Here is a 21257-nt window from a genome sequence, read left to right as displayed (position 1 = left end):
GTGGAAGCTAAATAGATCGATGCCAGTCCATACCCTGTCTTCTGTGTATTTTGTGTATATCATCACTTGTGTATACAATGAGTTGGCTAGTGTGGTTGGTTTGTTTGATTTCACCTCATGCTGTTATTATAAAAATATTTGCCAGAGCAGTCTAAAAGATAATAGACTGATATGATTTGAGGTAAGAATGTTGTAGTTCAATTTTTAGTGTTAAATTGGAAAGTCATAGAGGCGAGAGTCAGTCTCCACAGAATTCCCAAAGCTTTGAGCCTTTTGCAAGCTCTGCAGCCCACAAGCCAAGAAGTAACATAACTCCTCCAGTTACACTCATCTTGTTAAAGAAAATAGTTACAACAATTACGTGCAATCTTTTCACTTCTGTTTCCTACCTACTATTTATTTACTTAGACACTGTTCAACATTTCTCTTTTTCTAATGGAGCGGAACTTCTAAAAGAAAAAATTTCTTTAGCCAAGAAGTGTTGGGGTTTTTTGTTTGTTTGTTTGGGTTTTGTTTGGGTTTTTTTGTGGTTGTTGTTGTTGGTTGTGTTTTGTTTTGTTTTGTTTTTTCCTGTGCCTTTTTCTAAATAGATACTCCACCACAGTTTTCATTGGCACAGTAAGACCAAATGTATTTTAGTTCCTTTAACAACATGAAGCAGCTACAGAAGTTCTGGAGTTTCTAGCTTTAAAAAAATCTATACAAAGGCTTTACTTAAAAATACTGAAATGGGATGAATTAAATTCCAGTATGGTATATCGAAAAACTAGTTTGTGAAGTTCTATTGCATATTAAGGTGACCCATAACATAAATGATTTTGAAATTTTTCTCATACAAAAAAACCTATATACTTTTAAATAAATAAAAGCTACTATATACATTATACTGTACATTTAAATGAGAGATGACATGAAATGGAATAAATTTAGAACTGTGTTTTCATCAGCAGGGCTCATATCTTGACTTTATTACAATTGCAAATAAAATCCTCTGCTTTAGATTATTTTTTTTTTTTGTTCTAGTGGCAGCCACATGAACGCACGACCATATTTCTGTATTTTTTTAAAATAACATTGGAACTGTCATCAAAGTAGAGCACGGAGATTGCGTTCAGTTTTGTTGGTGCACAGCATGGCTTTGGTACATGATCAGGGAACATCAAATGAACCTGAAAGACAGATAAATACATAGCTCATATATCAAACAGAGAGGTACAAGGACGTCAGTGCAAAACATGTCTTTGCAATTCAGAGAGTGCTGCGCTCACAGATTTTCCTCTGTTAGCAGCTTGAAAGCAGGGCTTACCTCCAGAAAGTTGCTCTGATTTCAGTCGTGTGGGCAGATATACAATAATAGCAGATGCAGAGATAAATGAGGAAGAGTGGCCAAGAGAGAAAGCTGGTTTTCAGATGAAATTTAGAAAAGTGTTGGAGTTCGGCAGCTGCTCAGAAAAACACTTTAACATATTGCTAGTACCATCTTTGCCGAGGACAGCACTTAACATGAAGCACAGGCTCAAGTCCTGCGTCCCAGCGGGACCCCAGCATGTGCTAAAGTGCTCTCCTGTCTCAGGGTCTCAGTGTGAAGGAAAAGTCTGTCACAGACAGCAAAGGCTGTGCAGGCAAAGGCTCATCATAAACTGTTTTCTGCCTATGAAATGATACAATGTGGGTTCTTAGACAGCATGAAGGTATCTGTAGGTCTTATCTAGGTATCTGTGGATCCAATTCTACTTCTGCTGAAGTCAAAGTCAATTCATAAGGTGGGTGCCAGCTGGACAGAGGAATTGGGGAAAGGACTGAGGCAGAGAAGGCTTTGTGTGCACTGGGCTGAAATATGTAAATGAAAGGTTAAAAAGAAAGAAAAGAGTTTTGAACAGCATCCCAGAATGAACAAGATCTAGTGGAAATATCTGAAAATTGGGGATATACAAGTTCTTCATACTTGAAAGAAGGTTAGATGTAATATTCTACACATGCTGACGACTTGGAAACTAGGAAGGCCAGAAAAGAGGGAGTTGTAATAGAGAGGGCAAGAGATTATTAAGGCATGGATGAAGACTTCAGCAGTAATAGGTTTCATTTGTATGTTAAGTCTTTGTAGAACTGTTAGAGCCATCTGTCTTGCAGCGATATAAACCCAGAGCCTTTGCCAGACAACAGAGAAGAGTCTATCAGGAAACGATTTTTACATAACTGTTACCATGAGAAGGTCTTTTGAAATGAGCAATAATAAATCCTGAAGTAGCAGTTTCGTAAGGGTTTAGACACACATTTAAAAACAGTTTAACAAATGAATAGCAAAGCACTGGAGAGAAGAATGACTGTGCCTCATTTAGGCAGCTGTTTGCCCTGCCGTAACTCCTGGCCCCACCAGCCCCTGCCACCCCAGCTGGGAGCTCCTTGGCTCTGCTAGCCCCGCACGACAGCGATGCTCACAGCCTTCTCAAGAGTGAGCCTGGAACCTGCTGATCCACTGACTTACATGACCAGGAGGTCAATGCTGCTCCAATACCTGCTCAGAGAGTGATGAGAAGCAAGAGGGGAGAAGAAAACTTGTATAATTCATTAAACGCATTCTATATGTATTTATATGCGTCTGTATCATCCATCTGCCTAAGTTCAGCCTCAGAAAAAGGAGAGAGGTATTGGCCCAGCATTTCTCCTATTCTTGTTACAAAAGAAAAAAAAAATGAGTCAGTAAATTTGGAGGGGTACCAAGGAACAGTCACTTTCCAATCCAAAGACTGGGCTTTCTTAGAATGGTGTAATCAGTATGGCTGGGAGACGATTACATTTGGATTAGGGTGGGGTGTATGAATAATTGTTTCCCAAGCCATCCCCATGTGCACACCTTGTGCAAATCTGAATTTTGTATAATTTAAACCAGAAAGCATTCTACTACTGTTATCTCATTTAATTTATGTGCAGTTAAAATTTAATTAGCCTCATGATTTTTTGGCTGCACAACTGAATGCATGTGTAGTACATGCAGAGGGAGACACACAATTCCAAAAAGGCCATTAAAAAGAGGGAAAATTTAAGTATCCATTTTAAAAAATAGGACAAACTAAACGAATTTCTGAACAATGGGAAGTTAATAATTTTTGGAAAGGATAGACACACAAGAGAAAATAGCACTGGACCACTTCTTATTTAACAGTCCATAATTATAGGAAGGAACTCTAACCTGGGGATCTCAATTATATTGGCAGCTTTTCTGGACAATGTTTGCATAATGCTAAACTATTGCTTTGCTGACCTATTTCTTTCTAGCTCAGGACAGCATATATGCTGTTCTTCATTGTCTCCCAGGCACGTTGCTATATTCTTTGCCAACTGGCATTTGCAGTTCCCTTTCACCTGAACCCCTTACCACAGTTTTATTTATTTCCAGCCTCTGACATTTTCCCTTCTTTTTATAAGTCTTGCTGACTCAAATTCTGGTATACAGAAATAATGTTGCACTGGTGGCTGGACTTGGAGAAGGTGAGTAAATGAAAAGCTGAATGGAAAGGAAAAGGCTTCAGCACATGCTAAGGTTTTCAAAATGTCTATCTCATTAAGAAATACCTGGCAATTTTCACAAGCAGAATTTGTTCTCTTTCAGAAATCAATGAAGCTTTATTTGTTTGTTTCTGAGGTTTTTTTTGGTGTGGGGCTTTGGGTTGGTGCAGTTTGTTTGCTTGTTTGCTTGTGGGATTAGGGTTGGTTGGTTGTTTTCCCAGGACGGAAATAGCTACGCTCATTTCTGAAGGGGTAAATTTTTTTCAGGCACAGATTTTTTAATGTAAAAATCAAAGAAAATTATCACCATCCATGGAAAGACTCATTAGCACAGTCTGATGGCCAGGATGCTTTCCTATCATCAGTTTAAATTAGAGGGAGCCTTAAACCCATGTTTCTCTAATTGTAGTCTAGTGCCTTGACCTGTCCAGAAACTAACTAGTGATGGCAACCCTTTCCTGTTCTGATTTCATACTCCTGCTCCCTCCTAGTGTGTTATCTCTCATTCCTCTGTTTATTAATAATTTTGCTAATACTGATCCTGCTCAGAGCCAATTCCTCAGCTGGGACAGGTGAAAAATTATGGCCAGATATTGGACCCACAACATTACACTTAGCCGTAGCCTAAAGGTCTTGATTTCTGTAGATACTGTGTTTTCCAAACCATAGCTGAGTGCTGCTGGGCTAGAGGAGACCTAGCCAGCTGCTTCAACTAAGATCATCTTTTTGGCTGCTCCAGCTGATGTACAGGACTAACATAAGAACTAGCAGAGGCAGAAAGCTGGCTGCAAATCCCCTTTTACATGTACCAGGCAGAGCAACAGATCCAAACACACTTATTTATAGATTGCATTTGTTAGCCAGGCATGACTGAACACAATTTCTTAGATGTAAATGCATCTGCTTGCAAAGCTTCACATTAAATTACGGTTTAACTCTCTCTGCCAACAGTTGACAACAGAGGTCCACAGAGTGGCCAAGTGTCAGTATTTCTGGAAGGTATAGCATGTAGATGCTAACACAGAGCTTCAATAAGCTGCAAAATGCTCTTGGAAGTGGGACCAGGGGGCCCCTTTGGTTCCTGTCTACACAATTCTCCAGTAATACAACACAGTTTTCTCATGTGTTATTGCACTTGAAATAGAAGGGAAACCTACCACTCTGGTCACCAGTCACTCTGCAGTGTAATCTTCAATGAATGTCTTTGAAATGGGTTATCATTTAGACAGAAATAACCAAAATCCAATAGTAGCAAATAGAGAGGAAGATACAACCCCTCTCCCAAGACACTTGCAACTGCAAAACAGGCAAATAGAATGCAGGCAGAGGCATACCAGAGTCTGAACAATGGCGTGGTTTGTTGCATTCATGTGGGCATTGAGGGGGAAAGAACACTCTCCATCGCAGTAAAATGCAGCATAGCCCTCTGGTGCAATAATCCAATCCTAAAACAAGAACAAATAAAAAAACACTTGTTTGGTTTTGTTGGTTTTTGGTTGTTTGTTTGTTTGTTTGTTTGTTTGTTTTCTCACTTAGAGAATTTAAAACTATATAAAACTAACTACAAGTTGTCCAAGGACAAAACAAACTAGAGAATGTGGCATGTTAAATTACATTTTCTTTGCCAAAAAAAAAAAAAAAGGAAGTATTTGTTTTGTTCATGCAAAATTCAGACTAAAATTAAATTAAACTTAGAAATATGTACTGAATACAAACTAATGAAGCTGTGAGGCAAATTAAAAGTCCAAATACATTTGTCAGAACACTTTTCTTCCTAGGCTAAAAATCTTAAGCACTTCTTGTTGCAACAAAACTAATCCAAATGCATCCTCTTTCTTCAGCATTCTCAATACTAATAATTATATTATTGTGTGAGACTGAGGGTTGCTAGAGATTACCCATTGGAATGTCACTGAATAAGTCATTTTGAGTATTTCTGGCAGCACAGCATGGGGAAAACACCACAAGAGGGGAAATATTTTAAAATGTTAATGAAAGCTATATGTTTAGTCTGCTGAATTCTTCCTTCGACAGGCAAAGGTAATGGAGATGATGTGGGAAGGGCAGAGAGGATAAAGTACCTACTTCTTGCATTTTATTTCTTTTTATCTCATTTGACTATGAGTTTCACTGACTCACTATCATACGTTGCAGCTTTGGCTTACCAATCAAAACTTTGAATTCTTCAAGTATTTTTGTGGTGAAAAAAATAGATTTTCTTTTCTCTGTCGCCAACTTGAAAGACTGATCAGAGAACCTGTCACATCTTGGGGCATATCAGAATTTACTGTTTCAAAAAATGAAAAAACTGGTGATACCTGGAAAAATCTGTGATCTGCAGAGAGACAATACTTCACTTGTTCAGTAGCCTGAGTTCAAGGCAATACCACAAGCCTGCTCTGTGGCCATGCACAGGATGATTATGCTCTGCAGACTTGGGAGAACAGTCTCCACCTACTTCTTCAGGCTGCTGTGAGGATAAACATACTACAAAAAGTCAGGCAGAATAATGAGGCCATATGAGAAAGCTACATTTGTAAAAGATGAGCTGTCACTAAAGAGATAGCACACTTTTTCTCTTCATAGACTTGTTCTGCTCATGGAGAATTGTTTTTAAATCATTCAGAGAAATGCGAAATGCATAGACAGCCATCTCTGAGTTCTTACCTACATATGCAATACGTCTAGGTTATAGGTTGCTGATAGCCTTCTTTTTCTTTCATTATAAAGAGCTCTTTGCTTTCTGGAAAAAAGAACCCTTAGGTTGATCTCTTAAAGCCCTGCCTCTCTCTTTACAACCTTTTACTACAAGTAACTTCTTTTTTTTGTTACTGTATGGCAGGACAAGTTTTTCCTAGAAATGATATAGACTTAGATATGGTGTTATAAAGACCACTAAGCAGTGAACTAATTCCTTATGGACCCTACCCCAGTGAAACCTCTCTGATGCGCAGCAGACAGCACTGAATGAAGGAGAATTCAAGTGCAAATTTCAGAAGTTCCATTGTTTAGTGTGGGGATTTTGGTTTCATTTACAGCAGACCTGGTCACATCTTGAGTAATAGTTCAGATTTATCTTTATGTGAATGAATCAAGATTGTAAAGCTATTAATTTATGCAAAATCTTCGGAAGAACAGCAGTCAAAAAAGATAAAGCAACAGAGAGCGATATTAATTGCAAAATGCACTTAAAGAATTTGTCTCTCTTCAGTGAAATATTAATTACCATGAGGAAAATAGACCGTGAGTAATAAGGGACTGTAAAATAGATTGCCCTAATTAGAATTTATAGGAAACAGCATTTATAACCATACCTGCCATCCTAAGTCTCGGAAACTCACGTAAAGTTCATGTTTCTTACATGCTTGCTTTTGCTCGCTTGTGTTATAATCTACAGGAAGAAAATGATAATAAAAAATTGCTTAGAAGCATTGTTAGAACCAACAAGATTTAGGTATTTTTTGAGCTCCTGGCCAAACTGTACAAAGGAAAGGAACAAGCATACTGTCATTTATATTCCTAGGGGTAGCCATAAGGGCAGTATAAAATAGGAAATTCAGAATCAGCAGTGCCAGCCTGATATAATTTGTGTGCACAGACAAAATGATGCATTCAGCATTAGGGAAAATGGGTTTACATGATATCTCTTTGCTGGTTAGTTAGATAAAACCTCTGATAATATGTAGACAAATAATCAAAGAAGGACAAGTCAGATCTTGATAAAAGAGGTGGGGAAGTCATCTATATGTTGGCACAGGTTCAATTGCCAGGTAAAGAAAGTAGCCCAATTGTAAATATAAATTAGCAATGAAAAAAATTTCCTGAAACAACAGAATTTCCAAGTCTGTTATTTAAGCATTAGCATATTTTGTACTCTTTCATTTGTTACCGTATTTTCTGGAAATATTCACCATTTAATGTTCTTCATTTGGTAACACTAATGTAAACAAGTAGACTAACAGATGCTTTTTAAAAGTCTGAATGTTTCTGTACTGTCAGAGGACACGCAAAGCCTTTCATACATGCTTCTCCAGAACAATCTTAATCCTTGAGAAAATGAAGTGCCTGTTCCTTACTGCCCCTGAGTAACAGGAAAGGAAGGGAATGGGGTCATGCCTTCACCACATTACCACCCCAGTGCTGGTTTTTAGTGCTATTCTAGTAATGCCATCAGTGAAGCACGTAATGGAGCAGAGAGGACAGGTTGTCTCCTCTGATTCCATTTAAAAAATGCTGAAGTGTCTTTTTTTGACAAAAATTGTCATTCCGGAAGGAAAAAAACAAAACCAAAACAAACCAAACCCCAAGCAAACAAAACCCCACTCTCAGTTGAAGCTCACGATAAGAAAAACAAACAAAGAAACAAACAAGACTTGGAAAAATAAACAAAATCTTCAATTTCATGAACAGCAGTTTTTAGGAACATTTTTTTTTAAATTAAGAGGCTTGAGGTTGGGATGGTGTCATGTACTGATAAGGATAATGGCCGAAACACCGTGGCAAAACCAATTCATTGAGCCACAGAAGATGATATATTCAGTATAGGGTGAACTGCAATTTACATATCAATGACAAGCTAACAAGCCACAGCCCAGGCAGACTGGCCGATACGGGAGGTGGGAGACATGCCAGAGGGCACACAGCTTCACCTTCTGATATGCCCAGCATGTCACAAAGGGAAATCTTTCACAATCATCCCTTCCCCTCAGACTTTTCTTTCTTTCACAATAACACCTCCACAAAAGACCAAAAGTTATGCAAGCAGGCAACCCAGAGGGCTATAAAGGCCCACGCTGTGCAAGCACTGACGGCGCCCACCCGCCATCGTGAGGACCACTCTCCCCACCAGGCTCACCACATGAACTGAACAAGACACCAGAGGATGCCGCACATTGCTGGATCCAAGACTGCAAACTCCATCACACGTAAAACAGAGCCATAAGGATGGTGAAATCTTTCTCTCTCTTTTTCTTTCTTTTCCATACTTCTACCTTTTTGCTTTCTATTTTATATGTAGCATAGTAATATAAGATTTTCAGCCCTGCATATGCTGCAAACTTAATTTTTATTGATCGAACCTACAATAACGTAAATCCTTCTGCCACCGAATCATATACCATTTGGGTCAAGCTGTGAAATAAAAGCCTTTTGTTTGTGGACCTTAAGTACTGTGTGTAGTGTCTTCCAACTAGGGGAGGACCCACGAACCTGAGTCACTTCTTCCCCCACTCATGCCTGAGGGCAGGACGTGACAGATGGGAAGATCTCTATTTAAAAATTCCTAGAAAATTAAGAGAGAGGATTCTTTCATATAAAATGAAAGGCAAGGAGTTCTACAGTCTATGAGATAACACAATGTAGTGTTATCTATCTATTCCCTGTCCTAGCAGAAAACTCTTCCAATTATCTGGCTTAAAAGAGCTTTTCTGCAAATTTACCAACTGTTTCTTGTCAGCTGTCCTGATCTGTGCTATCATTTACCCTCTGGTTTCTCTTCAGTTTCTCTGTGTCTTTCTGAAGATGTGATGGCCAAAACTGAACACAGTGCCAAGTAAACTATTTCCTACATTTCCCAGATTATTTTCTAGCAGTACTTCCCAGAACAGGAGTTTTGCAGCAAAACCACACTGTCAAATGGTCGAGTTCACATATTTTTATATATATATACTCTCGCCTGGCCACCTTAGGTTTATGTTGTATTTATGCAAATCAATGACTAAAGAAAAGGTTGGGGGTGAGGATGCTGATAAGGACTACAGTATGACTTGTCTGCAGCAACCATGATATTGTGGAGTTAGCAGGTTCTGAGAGATGACCAAGATCAACAACAGCATTGCAACCCTAGACTTCAGGAGAATAGGTTTCAGCTTGGTTAGAGATCTTCACATGAACTCATGGGAGACTGGCTTGGAGGGCAAAGGAGACCATGAGAGCTGCCTGGTCTTCTGGAGCAAACTTTGAGAGAAGCATAAGGTAAGTCCACTCTCACATCCAAAAGGTCAAGCAGGTGTGGCATAAAATCACAGTGGCTGAATAAGAAACTCTTGACTGAGTTTGAATTCAATTAGGAAGTAAAAGTACTGTGGGATCGGGATGAGTTATACAGCAATAATACAGACACATTGTTTGAGCATGCAGGGATGGGTATTAAGAAAGCCAAAGTTTAGCTGGAGTTGAAAATTGTGAGGGATGTGAAGGTCAGCAAGGACTTTTATAGGTACATTCATAGCAAAAAGAAAAACTTAGAAAAATACAAATTCATCATTCAGCAAGGCAGAGAACCTTGTTGCAAGGACTCAGAACAGATTAAGATACTTGGTGCCTTCTTTGTCTTGATGGAGCCCTGCTTTCCTGGAGATGACTGAACACCTGCCCACTGATGGAAAGCAGTGAATGAATTCTTTGTTTTGCTTTGCGTGTGTGCAAGGCTTTTGCTTTACCTATTAAACTGCCATTACCTCAACCCATAAGTGTTCTCACTTTCAATCTTCTGAGTACTCCCTCTCATCTAGGGAGTGAGCGAGTGGCTGCATGGTGTTTAGTTGCTGGCTGGAGTTAAACCACAACATCAATGTCATTGCAAAGTCACTCCCTACCATTTTTGCTTATTAATAGTGACTGGAGGATATTTCTGATTATTCAAAAATGGAAAATATCACAACTGTCTTCAAGAAGGGCAATCAGCTTAACCTCAGTTTGTGGGAATTCTATACAACAAATCCTCCTGGAAGCCATGTCCGGGCACATAAAGAACAAGAAGGTGTCTTGTAACAGCCAGCATGGATTTACTACACCAAACTGTGCTTAACCCACCTAATTGTTTTCAGTAATGAGCGGACTAGCTTTATGGGCTTGTGAAAAGCACTGGATGTTGTTCACTTTACTTTTAGGAAGGTTTTTGTTATGGTCTTCTATTGTTTTCTTATAGTCCAATTGGTCAGATATGGTTTGGATAGGTAAAGAATATAATGAGTGGAAATTTGGCTGATCTGCTGGGCTGAAAGGGTTGTGATCAGCAGTACAAAGTCCAGCTGGCAGCTGGTTACTAGGGATACCTCTAAAGGATCAGTACTGGTGCCAATAGTGACTGAAGTCTTTGTTAGTAACTTGGACAATAGAACAGAGTGTGCTCTCTGCAAGTTCACAGAGGATACCAGATCTGGGAGGAGTGATCAATCATCCAAATTACCAATAAAATGTTGGACTGGATCAGATCCAGAAGAGACTCAATGAGATGTCATTCAAATTACCCACCCAAATTTTACTGTTATTGGTAACATGCTCTTTGAATCTGCTTTTTTTTTTTTGAGCAGGCTATGTAGCCACTTTCTCTTGAATATAGCTGGGCCCCAAACCCAACATGTCTCCTGAAACTGCCTCAAAACCTGTGCACAAGTCAAAATATATCCTCTCGCAGTACTAACTTGTTCTAGTACCACTAGGGATGTTAAGTTAGGCTTTCTAAGCTATAGTACCCCAAATCCTCATTCCTTTTTAAAGATAAACACTACCTTCATTCTAATGGCATTTTCCTAGCCCTTCATGGGCTGATTCTCAGTGACAGTCATTAAAAGTTCTCCAGAGGTAGGTATTTATCTGCTGCCATCTCAGATACTCTCAGTTGCCACAGGGCATGTAGGGTCAAAATAGATACCCACATCCTATGAGAGTCCTGTGTCTTTCTGGATTAGCCACTGGAAGCAAGGCAGGCTATCCTAAGACCCCACAAGTTTTAAAAAAACAAAATCTTTTAGTTATACTTTGTGCTGAGTTGTCTGTAATAATCTAGTATGTTCTGCACACACTTAAGAAGTAACATGAAGGTAGTGGAAAGTAAAGGAACCTGGAAAAAAAAATGAACTGTGTTTCACTGATCACTCTTCACAAGGATCTATATACTGATTTTGACTAATATCAGTGCTCATAGGAAGCAAATATTGAACTCTTCTGTTTCAGCTATTGGGGATTTAAAATTCAGTCATATAAAATGCAAGTCACTTTGCAAAAAAGCTGCGACTGAAAAACATCGGAAAGATGTGCATATGAGAAAATCAGGAAAGTCACAATCCAGTTTTAGGTAGTACCCAAGTGGGCAAACAAAGGAAAACTGAAGATTGTGTTTTTGCCAATTTTCTCTCAGTCATGACATTTTCATATTTAAGAATATGTACAGAAGGTTTAGCACCAGAACAAAGCAGAAGTCTCTACAGTTAAAGCAGACAGGCTGAATAATAAATATGTAAGACACCGCATAGATGTCTTCATTGCCCCGATGCTATGAATCATTTGAATACAGGTTAGGCAGGGGTGGATGACCAGTCGCACCAGAACACCTGATATGATGGTCTGAGTTCCATGTGCAGGCATGTATCTGCAAACCATTTAACCCACACACGTTCAAAGAAAGGGAGACTTGAACAAATATGTATTCCTTCCTTGAATTCTTTCATATAAGACAAATGTTGTATGTAATGTAACATTTCATATAAGTATCAAATGTGACATTCATAATAAGATCTGGTGCCAAGTATCCAATTACACATACTGTAGCTTCAAGGCCCATATGCTTATTCTGTCAAGAGTCAAAACCATAGACTACTGTGACTGAAAAAACATTGTTTTGCTGCTATTCAGAGACTGCAGTTGGGGTCCAAACACCTACATAGCAGAAAGAGCTGTGGAAGGAAGAAAATATATTTATAAGAAATTTAATAAGGATTTTTTTTTTTCAACGGAAATAAGGACACATGGACATGCCTATATGTACTATCACAAAGTACTGTGTTTTTGATTAATTAGTGCAACAGCAATCAATAAAATACAGGAAATGCAGAGTGAAGTACTGTTAAGCTTAATTCTCTCTTATCTTTGCACTGCATTGGGGTCATCTTCTCTTGAAGTTCTTAGCAACAAAGGGATGCTGAACCTAAATCTGTCAACATTTGCATGGCTCTTATAATAACTGACACTTATAGATTTTACTTTCTTCATGTTGTGTTTGTGTATATCTTCATTAATAATTTTAAAAATGTATTGTCCAGTGGAAGGGAAGAACTGAGTTGCCCAGTGAAGCTTTCCTTTCGACATACTGAGAATACAGTAAAGGTTATCACTGAAGTCCAAGAACTTAGAAAAAAAGACAGCAAAAGTAAGATGACAAAAGGCAATGGCAAGGGGAAGGAGAAAGAGAAAAAAACAAAACCAACAAAACAAAACAAAACAAAAACAACAACAAACAAACAAAAAAACACACAACAGAAGAGGAAGGAAAAAAAAAAAAAACAAGTGGAGAAGGAAGGTATGACTGTAGAAATGTTTGGATCGACATGCAGAGAGAGGTATTACAAATGCCTGTGACGTATAAATGGCAGCATACCTATCTGGGTCTGCCTACATAACCTCTGGCCGTGTAGATGAGCATTTTTCACTGCCAATGTCTGACTTAGATGCTGTAGATATAAGATTACGGAACAAGCTTAGATACAAGGACCCACATCGCACGATTATGTTTGCCCATCACTATGCCATTTATGCCAACAGTGTCATGCATCAGGGGGTTAGATGAGAACTGAATATGGTCTATTGACAGGCTGCCATGAGGAAGATGATGGGGAGAATTATTTTGGTTTTTCTTTGGTTTAAATATGAAGAGATGAATCATACTTTTAAAGTGCTGCTCATTACTGGAGGCTGTAAAGAACTGCGAGAATCAGCCTTCTCCTGCAAGCCTGCTGGGATGCAGCATATTCACTGCAATTGTACAGATCCTGGGGCTGGTGAATAGGAGGAAAATGGAATAGCTTTTCCCTGATTACAGGCTCTTCTCATGGAAGGACTGCCTGTATTCTATGGAGACGTGAAGATCTGGGAATGAGAATATGTTCTCTCTTTCATGCCTTTTTTGCACACTAGAGCATCTGGATAGAATCTGCATGTTGCCTTTGTAGCCGTCAGTGTGCTCATCTGCAGATTTTAATGAGCACTGTTGCAATAGTAATTAAAAGTGTTTTGAATCACTTCTAGCATGGAAAGTCCCACCACTGATCATTAATGGCACCCAAATTAAAGATGTTTTTTGTGAGCTGAGGACTGTTGAGGCAAACTGCAACGTAAGAGAATGAAAGCAGATTTGCCATGGTGCGGGAGCTACTCCTCCAAGCAGTTTTGCTATGGAGGACATTGCTGTGTGAGGCTGTGGCTATTTTTGTGCCTTCAGCTTTGCCATCTATTCCAGCCTGCCCATATCTTGCTGCCTCTGCCTTTGATGCAACTGCATGTGCAGTTGCTTCTTAACCTGATTTTGTTTCAACAGTATGATTTTCTTGAACTGCAACCTTTTTTGACAGAGATCTGGCATGGATCAACATACACACTGATGCAAATCTAGGCTTATGCAGACTATGGACCTAAAGAGGTTAAGAGAAAAATTGTTTCATAATGCTCATTTCACTAGAGATGCTCTGATTTTTCTTGTTTTACAAGAGCTCTGAAGCATGACTGGATGAACAGATGAGGTTGACCAGTGCTTTGAGACATACAGACAGCTCTTCCTGAAGTAATTCTCACGCCAATGCAACTTACTGGCGTGTGTTACGGTTGAGTTTTTCCCAGGTTAAACAAGAAGGGAGCTTGTGTGCTGCTTTCCTGCTATAATCAAGGAGGCTTAACAAATCTGTCCAATTCTCATTTCCTCCTGGAATAGAAAGATGGGATTCAATCTGAAAGTATTATATTTAAGTATCAAGTGTGTACAGTGCATTTTGATGATTTGTTCCTCTCTCAAAAAAATGTAATTCTCAAAACTAGTAGACATTTTCCAGGAAAAATGTTTGGGGTTTTTTTTTGTTTGGGTTGGGGTTTTTTTGTTGTTGTGGTGGTGGCTGTTTTGATTTGGTTTGGTTTGGTTTTTTTGTGCAAACAGAAGCTTACTGACCCTTGAGGTAAGAGATTGGAGTTAATGCAGTTGCACAGATCATGTTTGACTGTATTTGAAACAAACAAACAAACAAACAAAATCCCAACCCCCTGCCCTCTTACCCTCTTGTTGTGACGAGGGTCCAAAGCCCTTTTGTGAAAATAGGGAAGCGCATCATACAATAGCAGTAAAAAAGAAAGAACAGTTTCTGCAGAAAATAATGCAGATTCAGTTCTTCTATTGAAGTCAATGAATTTAGAATGAGCATCAGCTAGCAAGCTTAACTGATGTGCGTGCTTAAGCCATGTCTGAATTACAAGATGCTCAGTCAATTTTTAACCTTCATTGCTTCAGAAAACTGGAAGAAGTTTAAGCAGTTAATGAAGAGAGAGTATTTAGTCAATATCACTTTATGAATAATGAATCATTTTAAAAATGCCTTTCTGCTATAAAGCATGTAATTTCTTTTGTTGTTGTTTTTGTGTTGTTTTTGTTTGGGTTTTGTTTTTGTTTTTTACTAGTAAAAATCTAAAATTGTCTAGTTTGGTACTTCTTTTATTGTTTATGACTGCTTTCCTGCAATATTTACTAATAATAAGGGGTTAAAATTGTACAGATGTGCTATTTGTGGTATAGTTACACAGAATATCAAAAAAACTTGACAATACTCAACCTCAAACAAAAACCAGTTGTAAATAGAGATTGCTTGTGCCTCAACAAATGTCAGGGGCTTTTCAAAAGCTAGGGTCCTCAGAGGGAACATGTGCATCTCTCTTAATCATCTACCTCAGAAAAAACTGTGCTCCAGGTCCTCAGTGGAAACTAGAGAAATAGCAGTCTTTTTCCTACCTATACATCATATGCAAACAAAAATGAGCCCACTACTGCAGCAGTAGATTTTTCAGGATATGTTTTAATACTCATTTTTAACCTTAAAGTGGGATCTTATTCCAGTAGATCACCAGGTAAACTTTAAATTAGTCTAGAAACATCAGTTATTAAAATAATTTCTATTACTTCTTTAGCAAATCAATAGCAGTTTGTGACCATTAAGGTAAAATTCCTCTGTGCACAGAAGATCAGGGAAAGGCTTTTGCATTACATTAGAGAGGTCTCTGCCACTTTTGAGATTCTGAGATGGATACAAGCAATGCATAATGCTCATAATGTTTCTCCTTAAATAAATGTGTTCCACTCCACTGAATTCTTTCTACTAAATACTAATTTTCTCACTTGTAGGTATCCACGGGGCTTAACAATAGCGTCGATATCAAAGTTTTGATATGCTGGTACAAGATCTGACATGCTATTAGAAAGATACATTTTCTTATCCTGTCCCTGAAAAGCAGAAATGTTTGTTCAAAAATGCGAATATTTAAAATGTGACTTTGTGCCTTCAGTTGAACGAGCAATTCAAGAAAGAATTGGAGCAAAGCTTACTCCAGGCTCTAATGGGACTAACAATGTTTTCACATGCATTACTGCCAGTACCTTTCAGGTAAATAAGGGATTGAATTCACTCTCATGTAGGGATACCCTGTGTATTTACATCAGCACGTGACAATACATGTAAGTACTTCCTTATTTCCAGTATTCAGATTTCTGTGTTACATCTTGGCTTCTTCAGCTGAGGGGCAGTTAAACTGTCTTTTGCTGAGGCTTGCTAAACAACCAGTTGGGGTGCAACCCTTCTCTCTACTCTCTTTACGTTTTTGTCATGTGTCGCACAGACCTTATCCAGCTGCTTACTACATGGGACTAGTCCAGCTCAGGTACTGCCTTTCCCAGTCTACTTTGTAATTTTACCCTCCAGAAGTCCATGATACACATAAGTGACCTGAGTCACAGATGGTAGATCATGCTCAGGGACAACATAAAAAAAAGAGGTGTTAGCAAAGCTAAAGGGGTAGGTAGAAACAGAGCAAGATCACAGTTTCTGACAGTTCAGACAATGAGCAGTATCTTCTTGAGCTACTGGACTCCACTGCATTTGAGCAGGTGACAATAAGTCCTATAAAGAGGCTAGTAAATCATAGCTTCATCTTACCCCCAGCACTTGGCATCCTAGAAGACTCCTGATGACTGCTGGATTTGTTGCGATTCTGATTTTTCCTTTTATTGTTGGCTGCTCGGACAGAACGGAAAAGCACTTCGCTTGCCTTGAAGAACGCAACCATGAATGGCTGCTTTGACTGAGGCCCATGTCTTCCAATCAAGCCAGCAGACTTAACATTGATACTTCGACCTATAAAGTAATGGAAATCGTAAGCTGAAAGGTGAACTTCTGCCCCTCCTGAAGCCACAGTGTGAGTTCAAATGCTAACTGAAGCATGACAAGGATTTTGCCCGTAGTCCTGAAGTTAGATGACTAAAAATCCTAACTGCGTTTTGTTGAATGGAATATTGAAGACAAAAAGATCACCAACTTACAAGAGTTTCAACATCATTACAGGTAGTTTGTGTTGTATAAAATTGTGATCTCTGTAAATTATATATCTTATTTATTACTCAGGTATTTTAATTCAGTCTCACATACAGATCTATAGAACTGAAAAATAAATGAGCCCCATTAAAGTCTGTAGGCTGTCGAAAGGGTAATGTAATGTGATCATCTAATTTTTGCATCACTTGAGTGTGAGATGTGGAACCTTATATCCCCAAAGCAAATCGGTAGCAAAGAGAAGTGTAGATAATAAATATACTTCTGCTTTAAAAATAAATATTGTGCAGTGTTATTCAAACTGATGTTCATTCATTAATAAAGGTAGGAAGGCAGTCAGTCGTTCAAGAGAACAGAGTTTGAAATATGTACATTATTGACTCTGGTTCTGTTCCCAGGGGATGTGCATATTTCTTTAAAATATTTGTTCAGTCAGGACTGCGTGGTAACCTCACTATATTATAGGATCTAAACCTCACTAAAAGAAAAGAAAGCAAAACAAGTCATTGAAACTGCATCAGTGACATTTTAGCAAATAAACCCTTGCTCTTAACAGAATTTATTTTGGCAGCATAAACACTTTTGTGCATACATGTATTATGCAGAGCCCTTCAACCGTCAGAAAATTAGACAGTGTCATGTGAAGCTGTGCAGCTGTGTGGGGTGGGGGACACAGAGGTCCCTTGAACGTGAAGGTATGGGCACAGGCACCGCCTGCACTGTGCAGCATCGGGGCGCCTGAGGATGCTTCTACACCGACTGATAAAGTTTGCTACACCAGCAAGGCGGAGCATCTGCCTCACAAACGTGTAATGCTGCTAACTCAATCATCCCAAAAAAGAACTTGCAAATAAACATAGGAGTAAACCTTATAGAAATAAGCATATAGGTTTCCTTTTCAAACACAAACTTACAGTGGCTGTATGCCAGAGTCTATATTTCTTAGAAAAACTCTATCACTGGCGTAAATGAAAGAGGCAGTTTGATTTGTGGTTAAAGCAGTTTCCATTCTACTTCCACTGTAACAAATGTATTAATTCAGCTCAGACTTCCTCCTTCTGGCAGCCCTTTTGCAGTAAAAAGAGAAATTAGACGTTCCAGCCAAATACCATACCTTGAACTGACCCACTTCAATACATAAACACTTTTACAACATGTTTATTCAGGTGTAGCACTTTAAATTGGTTTAAGATGTTTCCAGTGACAGAGAGCCCAGCAAAAGCAAGAGAAGAACTGAGAAAGTTAGCAGTCATGGGGCAGAGTAATTGGCAACATATTCTGAACAATTTTGATAATTACTTTTTTGACTGCAAGGGAAAAATATATTTGTTGAAGCTTCTGATTTCATTTTAAATGGCATTTTAGTCTTGTGTTTCTCTATTTCTTCTTTTCATGTGTTTGAGTTACTATTAAATAATTCAGTAACATTAATTTCTATATGTTCCAATCTTCTGTTGCAAGTCAGATATGAAAAACTGTACAGACTATTCTCTATTCATTGCAACATGGACAAACTAGCCTCTTACCACAAAGTTCCAAGTTTCCCCTCATTTCTAGAGGGAATATTTTTACTATTTTTCTTTATTTTTTGTTCCAATGACTTTCAGAAATTTTAATTTTATCTGTAAAATAATAATACTTTACTGGTAGACATTTTAAGAATACTCGTAGATTTATATGCTGAGGGCTGTAAAGATGTGTGGAGGTTTTCTGAATTTAAATCTAGGTTCTTTGAATTTACAATGGTGGATATTGTGTGTGAAGCAAAATATCCTTCAAACCAACGTGAACTCCCTTTAAAATAACTTTTAATATTATTAAGTTTCCTCTGGGTTTCCTTTAGACTTCAGCAATGAGGTGGCTATTAAGATTCCACAAGTTAAGGCTTGCTCGGTTATTCAGAGTATAGAGATATACTATAAAAAATTAATCCTGTAACCCACAGACTTTTTACACACAGAAACAGCTTATGTGACTTTATTCTTTTATTTGCGTGATCTTTTAAGCAGCCAACCTGAGTTTTTAGGACACATTTGTTCAATTCATGCTCTGAATCTTCTAGTGCAGTCAACAGGAAAACTTTTATTGACTTCTGTGGGTTCATCATTAAGCTTTTCTCTATCAGTTTATCACATACCTTAGCTTAACTGCAACTTTCAGAAAATGAAGCAATCAAAATATACACTGCCCTTGAGACACTATATTTCTTCCATGGAGGACCTTTGAACTGTTTGGTTTGGAAATTCAAACCACATATGTTGTCTCCATTTTAGGTTGCTTCTGTGCAAAAGAAAGTTTGCATTTACAGAACTTCTATTATCCTTCAATTAAAAAAAAAAAAAAAGTGTGTGTGTGGGAGATGTCCTTCAGTCTAAGACCACAAAGCTTTGCCTCTTCCCAAACAGAAGGGATTTCAAAGTATACTGCCTATGAAATGCATTAATCTTTCTACCACAGCAGTAGCTCCATGTGCTATGGTCTTGTTAGGTAGTCCTTACCTTTGTCCACAGTGTGGATTTCAGAATACAGTAAGAAAAATCTTACCCTACCCTGAACTGGCCTTTGTAACAAGAAGCATTCATGGACTTCATTTTTAGCAAACAGTTTTAGTCTATCATTTCTTGTAAGCATTTAGAAAACTCTCAGTTTTTATGACAACATCCAGGTCTCTCCAGCACACAGTTGTTCCATACTATGGTATTAGAGCAATATTTTCTATAATCAGCTGAATGACTCACGCTGACCTGCTTAACTACACCTTCCCTTGGAGCTTCACCCACATGAAAGTGGGAAAACAAAACCAGCAAGGTATGACTCTCTGCTTCTCTTGAGCATCTCTGAACAAGTATTGGATGTGGTCAAGCATTCTGAGAAGTAGGTTTGGTTTTATACTTTCATTGTATCTTTAATTCTGAGGATTTCAAAGTCTTTTCTTCATACTTTAGAACAAAAGAAGAAGAAACTGCAAGAAACCAACAGTCAGCTAGTGTCTGCTCGATTGAACCTAACCACTGCATTTGCCCCTACACGTAGGAAAAAACAAATAAGCATAACAGATGGAGTTACTCTGTCTGGGAACAGTCAGAGTTTTTGTATTCCCTACATTCTGGCATGTACTTCTCAATCCTACTATGATAATTTATTATCTCTTCTCCATATTGACAGGTAAATTTGGAGACTAAGACTTATTTAAAGCATTATGTTCCAAATCTGTTGAACTCTGTAGTCCTTATTCATATGATTTTGAGTCGTTGGCAAGATGTATTTGTTTGACTTGGCATTTGAACTTATTTTTGGCTTTTGTTGTATTTGATAGTAAAATGCCCTTAGCAGTTTGCATAAAAGGTTGTCTGGAAGTGCCAGTTTGACTGACTGAACAGAATGAATATTATTTGCCTTTGCACATTCTGTCCCCTTACAACAAAGGAATTGCTGCTGCAAAAATAACTGTAAAGTTCAATAATTGTGAAGATCAGTTTATAAAAAGGTGCTAGTCAACAATTCTGATGATTTTCTTCTTCTTTTTTTTTTTTATTAAGCCACAGAATAGGAATAGCAGTCACAATCATAACCGCAGAGCTATTTGCTGTGTCACTATGTCCATTTTTCTACTGTGACATGCAATTGTATCATACGATTCTTTTCATAAACTGATCAAGTTCCATCTTAAAAGTTCATTTCATCCCCCAGCTGCTCCAAATGGAAATGCAAGAGCCCTTCAAGCTTTCAATAACAATCTGTCTCACAGTCCTGACCTGAAGACATTGCCTCGTTTTTCATGACATTCAGAAAGCTGACTTCTGAGGCCGCCAGTGTGGATGCCAATGACAGTGGTAGGATTTGTGACTTGGCTGTCTCTCCTCAAGCAACATATATTTTATGTACGGCATTGAGCAGAGACTAATTTTGCAAGAGATTTCAGCCATTATGCATCTTGGCCAGATTTGCACTGGCAACACAGGACAATGAGTGATTCCAAGATCCATTATTTTGTCTTGAGTCATCGAACTGCAGCAAACCACTCATTTTGTTATGAAAAACAAGCACTTATTTATTTTCAAAAGTGTTCAACAGGCCACAGAACACATTTTACAGATTAACCACTACTGCTAGGTCACAGTAGTTATTTTGGTAATAATTGTATATATTTGCAGATAGAAATGAAAACTTTCATGATGCTGATTATTCATTTTTAGTTTGCTGAAAATAAAAAAATTCCAATGTGACATCTATAGTTTCCTCCTTGTGGGGAGTGATGTCTGAAATAAGGACTGGGAAGGGCCTTTTGGAGGAAGACCCTGAGTATACAAGGTCCAATAACATCTAATATTTGAGCAAAAACTGCACTGAGGCTCTGAGTCTGAAAGCTGGCAAAGTAACTTTCAAAATTAGATA

General features: G+C 38.3%; 1 protein-coding gene across 1 annotated transcript in view; it reads right to left on the bottom strand.

The window, feature by feature from the left end:
* Nucleotides 1-1001: 1001 nt before the first annotated feature.
* BMP5 (bone morphogenetic protein 5) overlaps nt 1002-21257 on the bottom strand; it is a 56635-nt gene continuing 36379 nt past the window's right edge. Inside the window, exons 4-7 of the mRNA XM_065835384.2 lie at nt 16470-16667; nt 6822-6898; nt 4842-4952; nt 1002-1169 (exon numbers count right to left, since the gene is read on the bottom strand). Coding sequence (XP_065691456.2) covers nt 1020-1169; nt 4842-4952; nt 6822-6898; nt 16470-16667 — 536 coding nt within the window. The 3' untranslated portion in view covers nt 1002-1019. The remainder of the gene's footprint in view (nt 1170-4841; nt 4953-6821; nt 6899-16469; nt 16668-21257) is intronic.

The sequence above is a fragment of the Patagioenas fasciata genome, chromosome 3 (genome assembly GCF_037038585.1).
Source record: "Patagioenas fasciata isolate bPatFas1 chromosome 3, bPatFas1.hap1, whole genome shotgun sequence".
In the NCBI taxonomy this organism is placed as follows: domain Eukaryota; kingdom Metazoa; phylum Chordata; class Aves; order Columbiformes; family Columbidae; genus Patagioenas; species Patagioenas fasciata.
The sequence above is the reverse complement of the archived record's forward strand: the minus strand, read 5'-3'. Positions and strand labels throughout refer to the sequence as shown.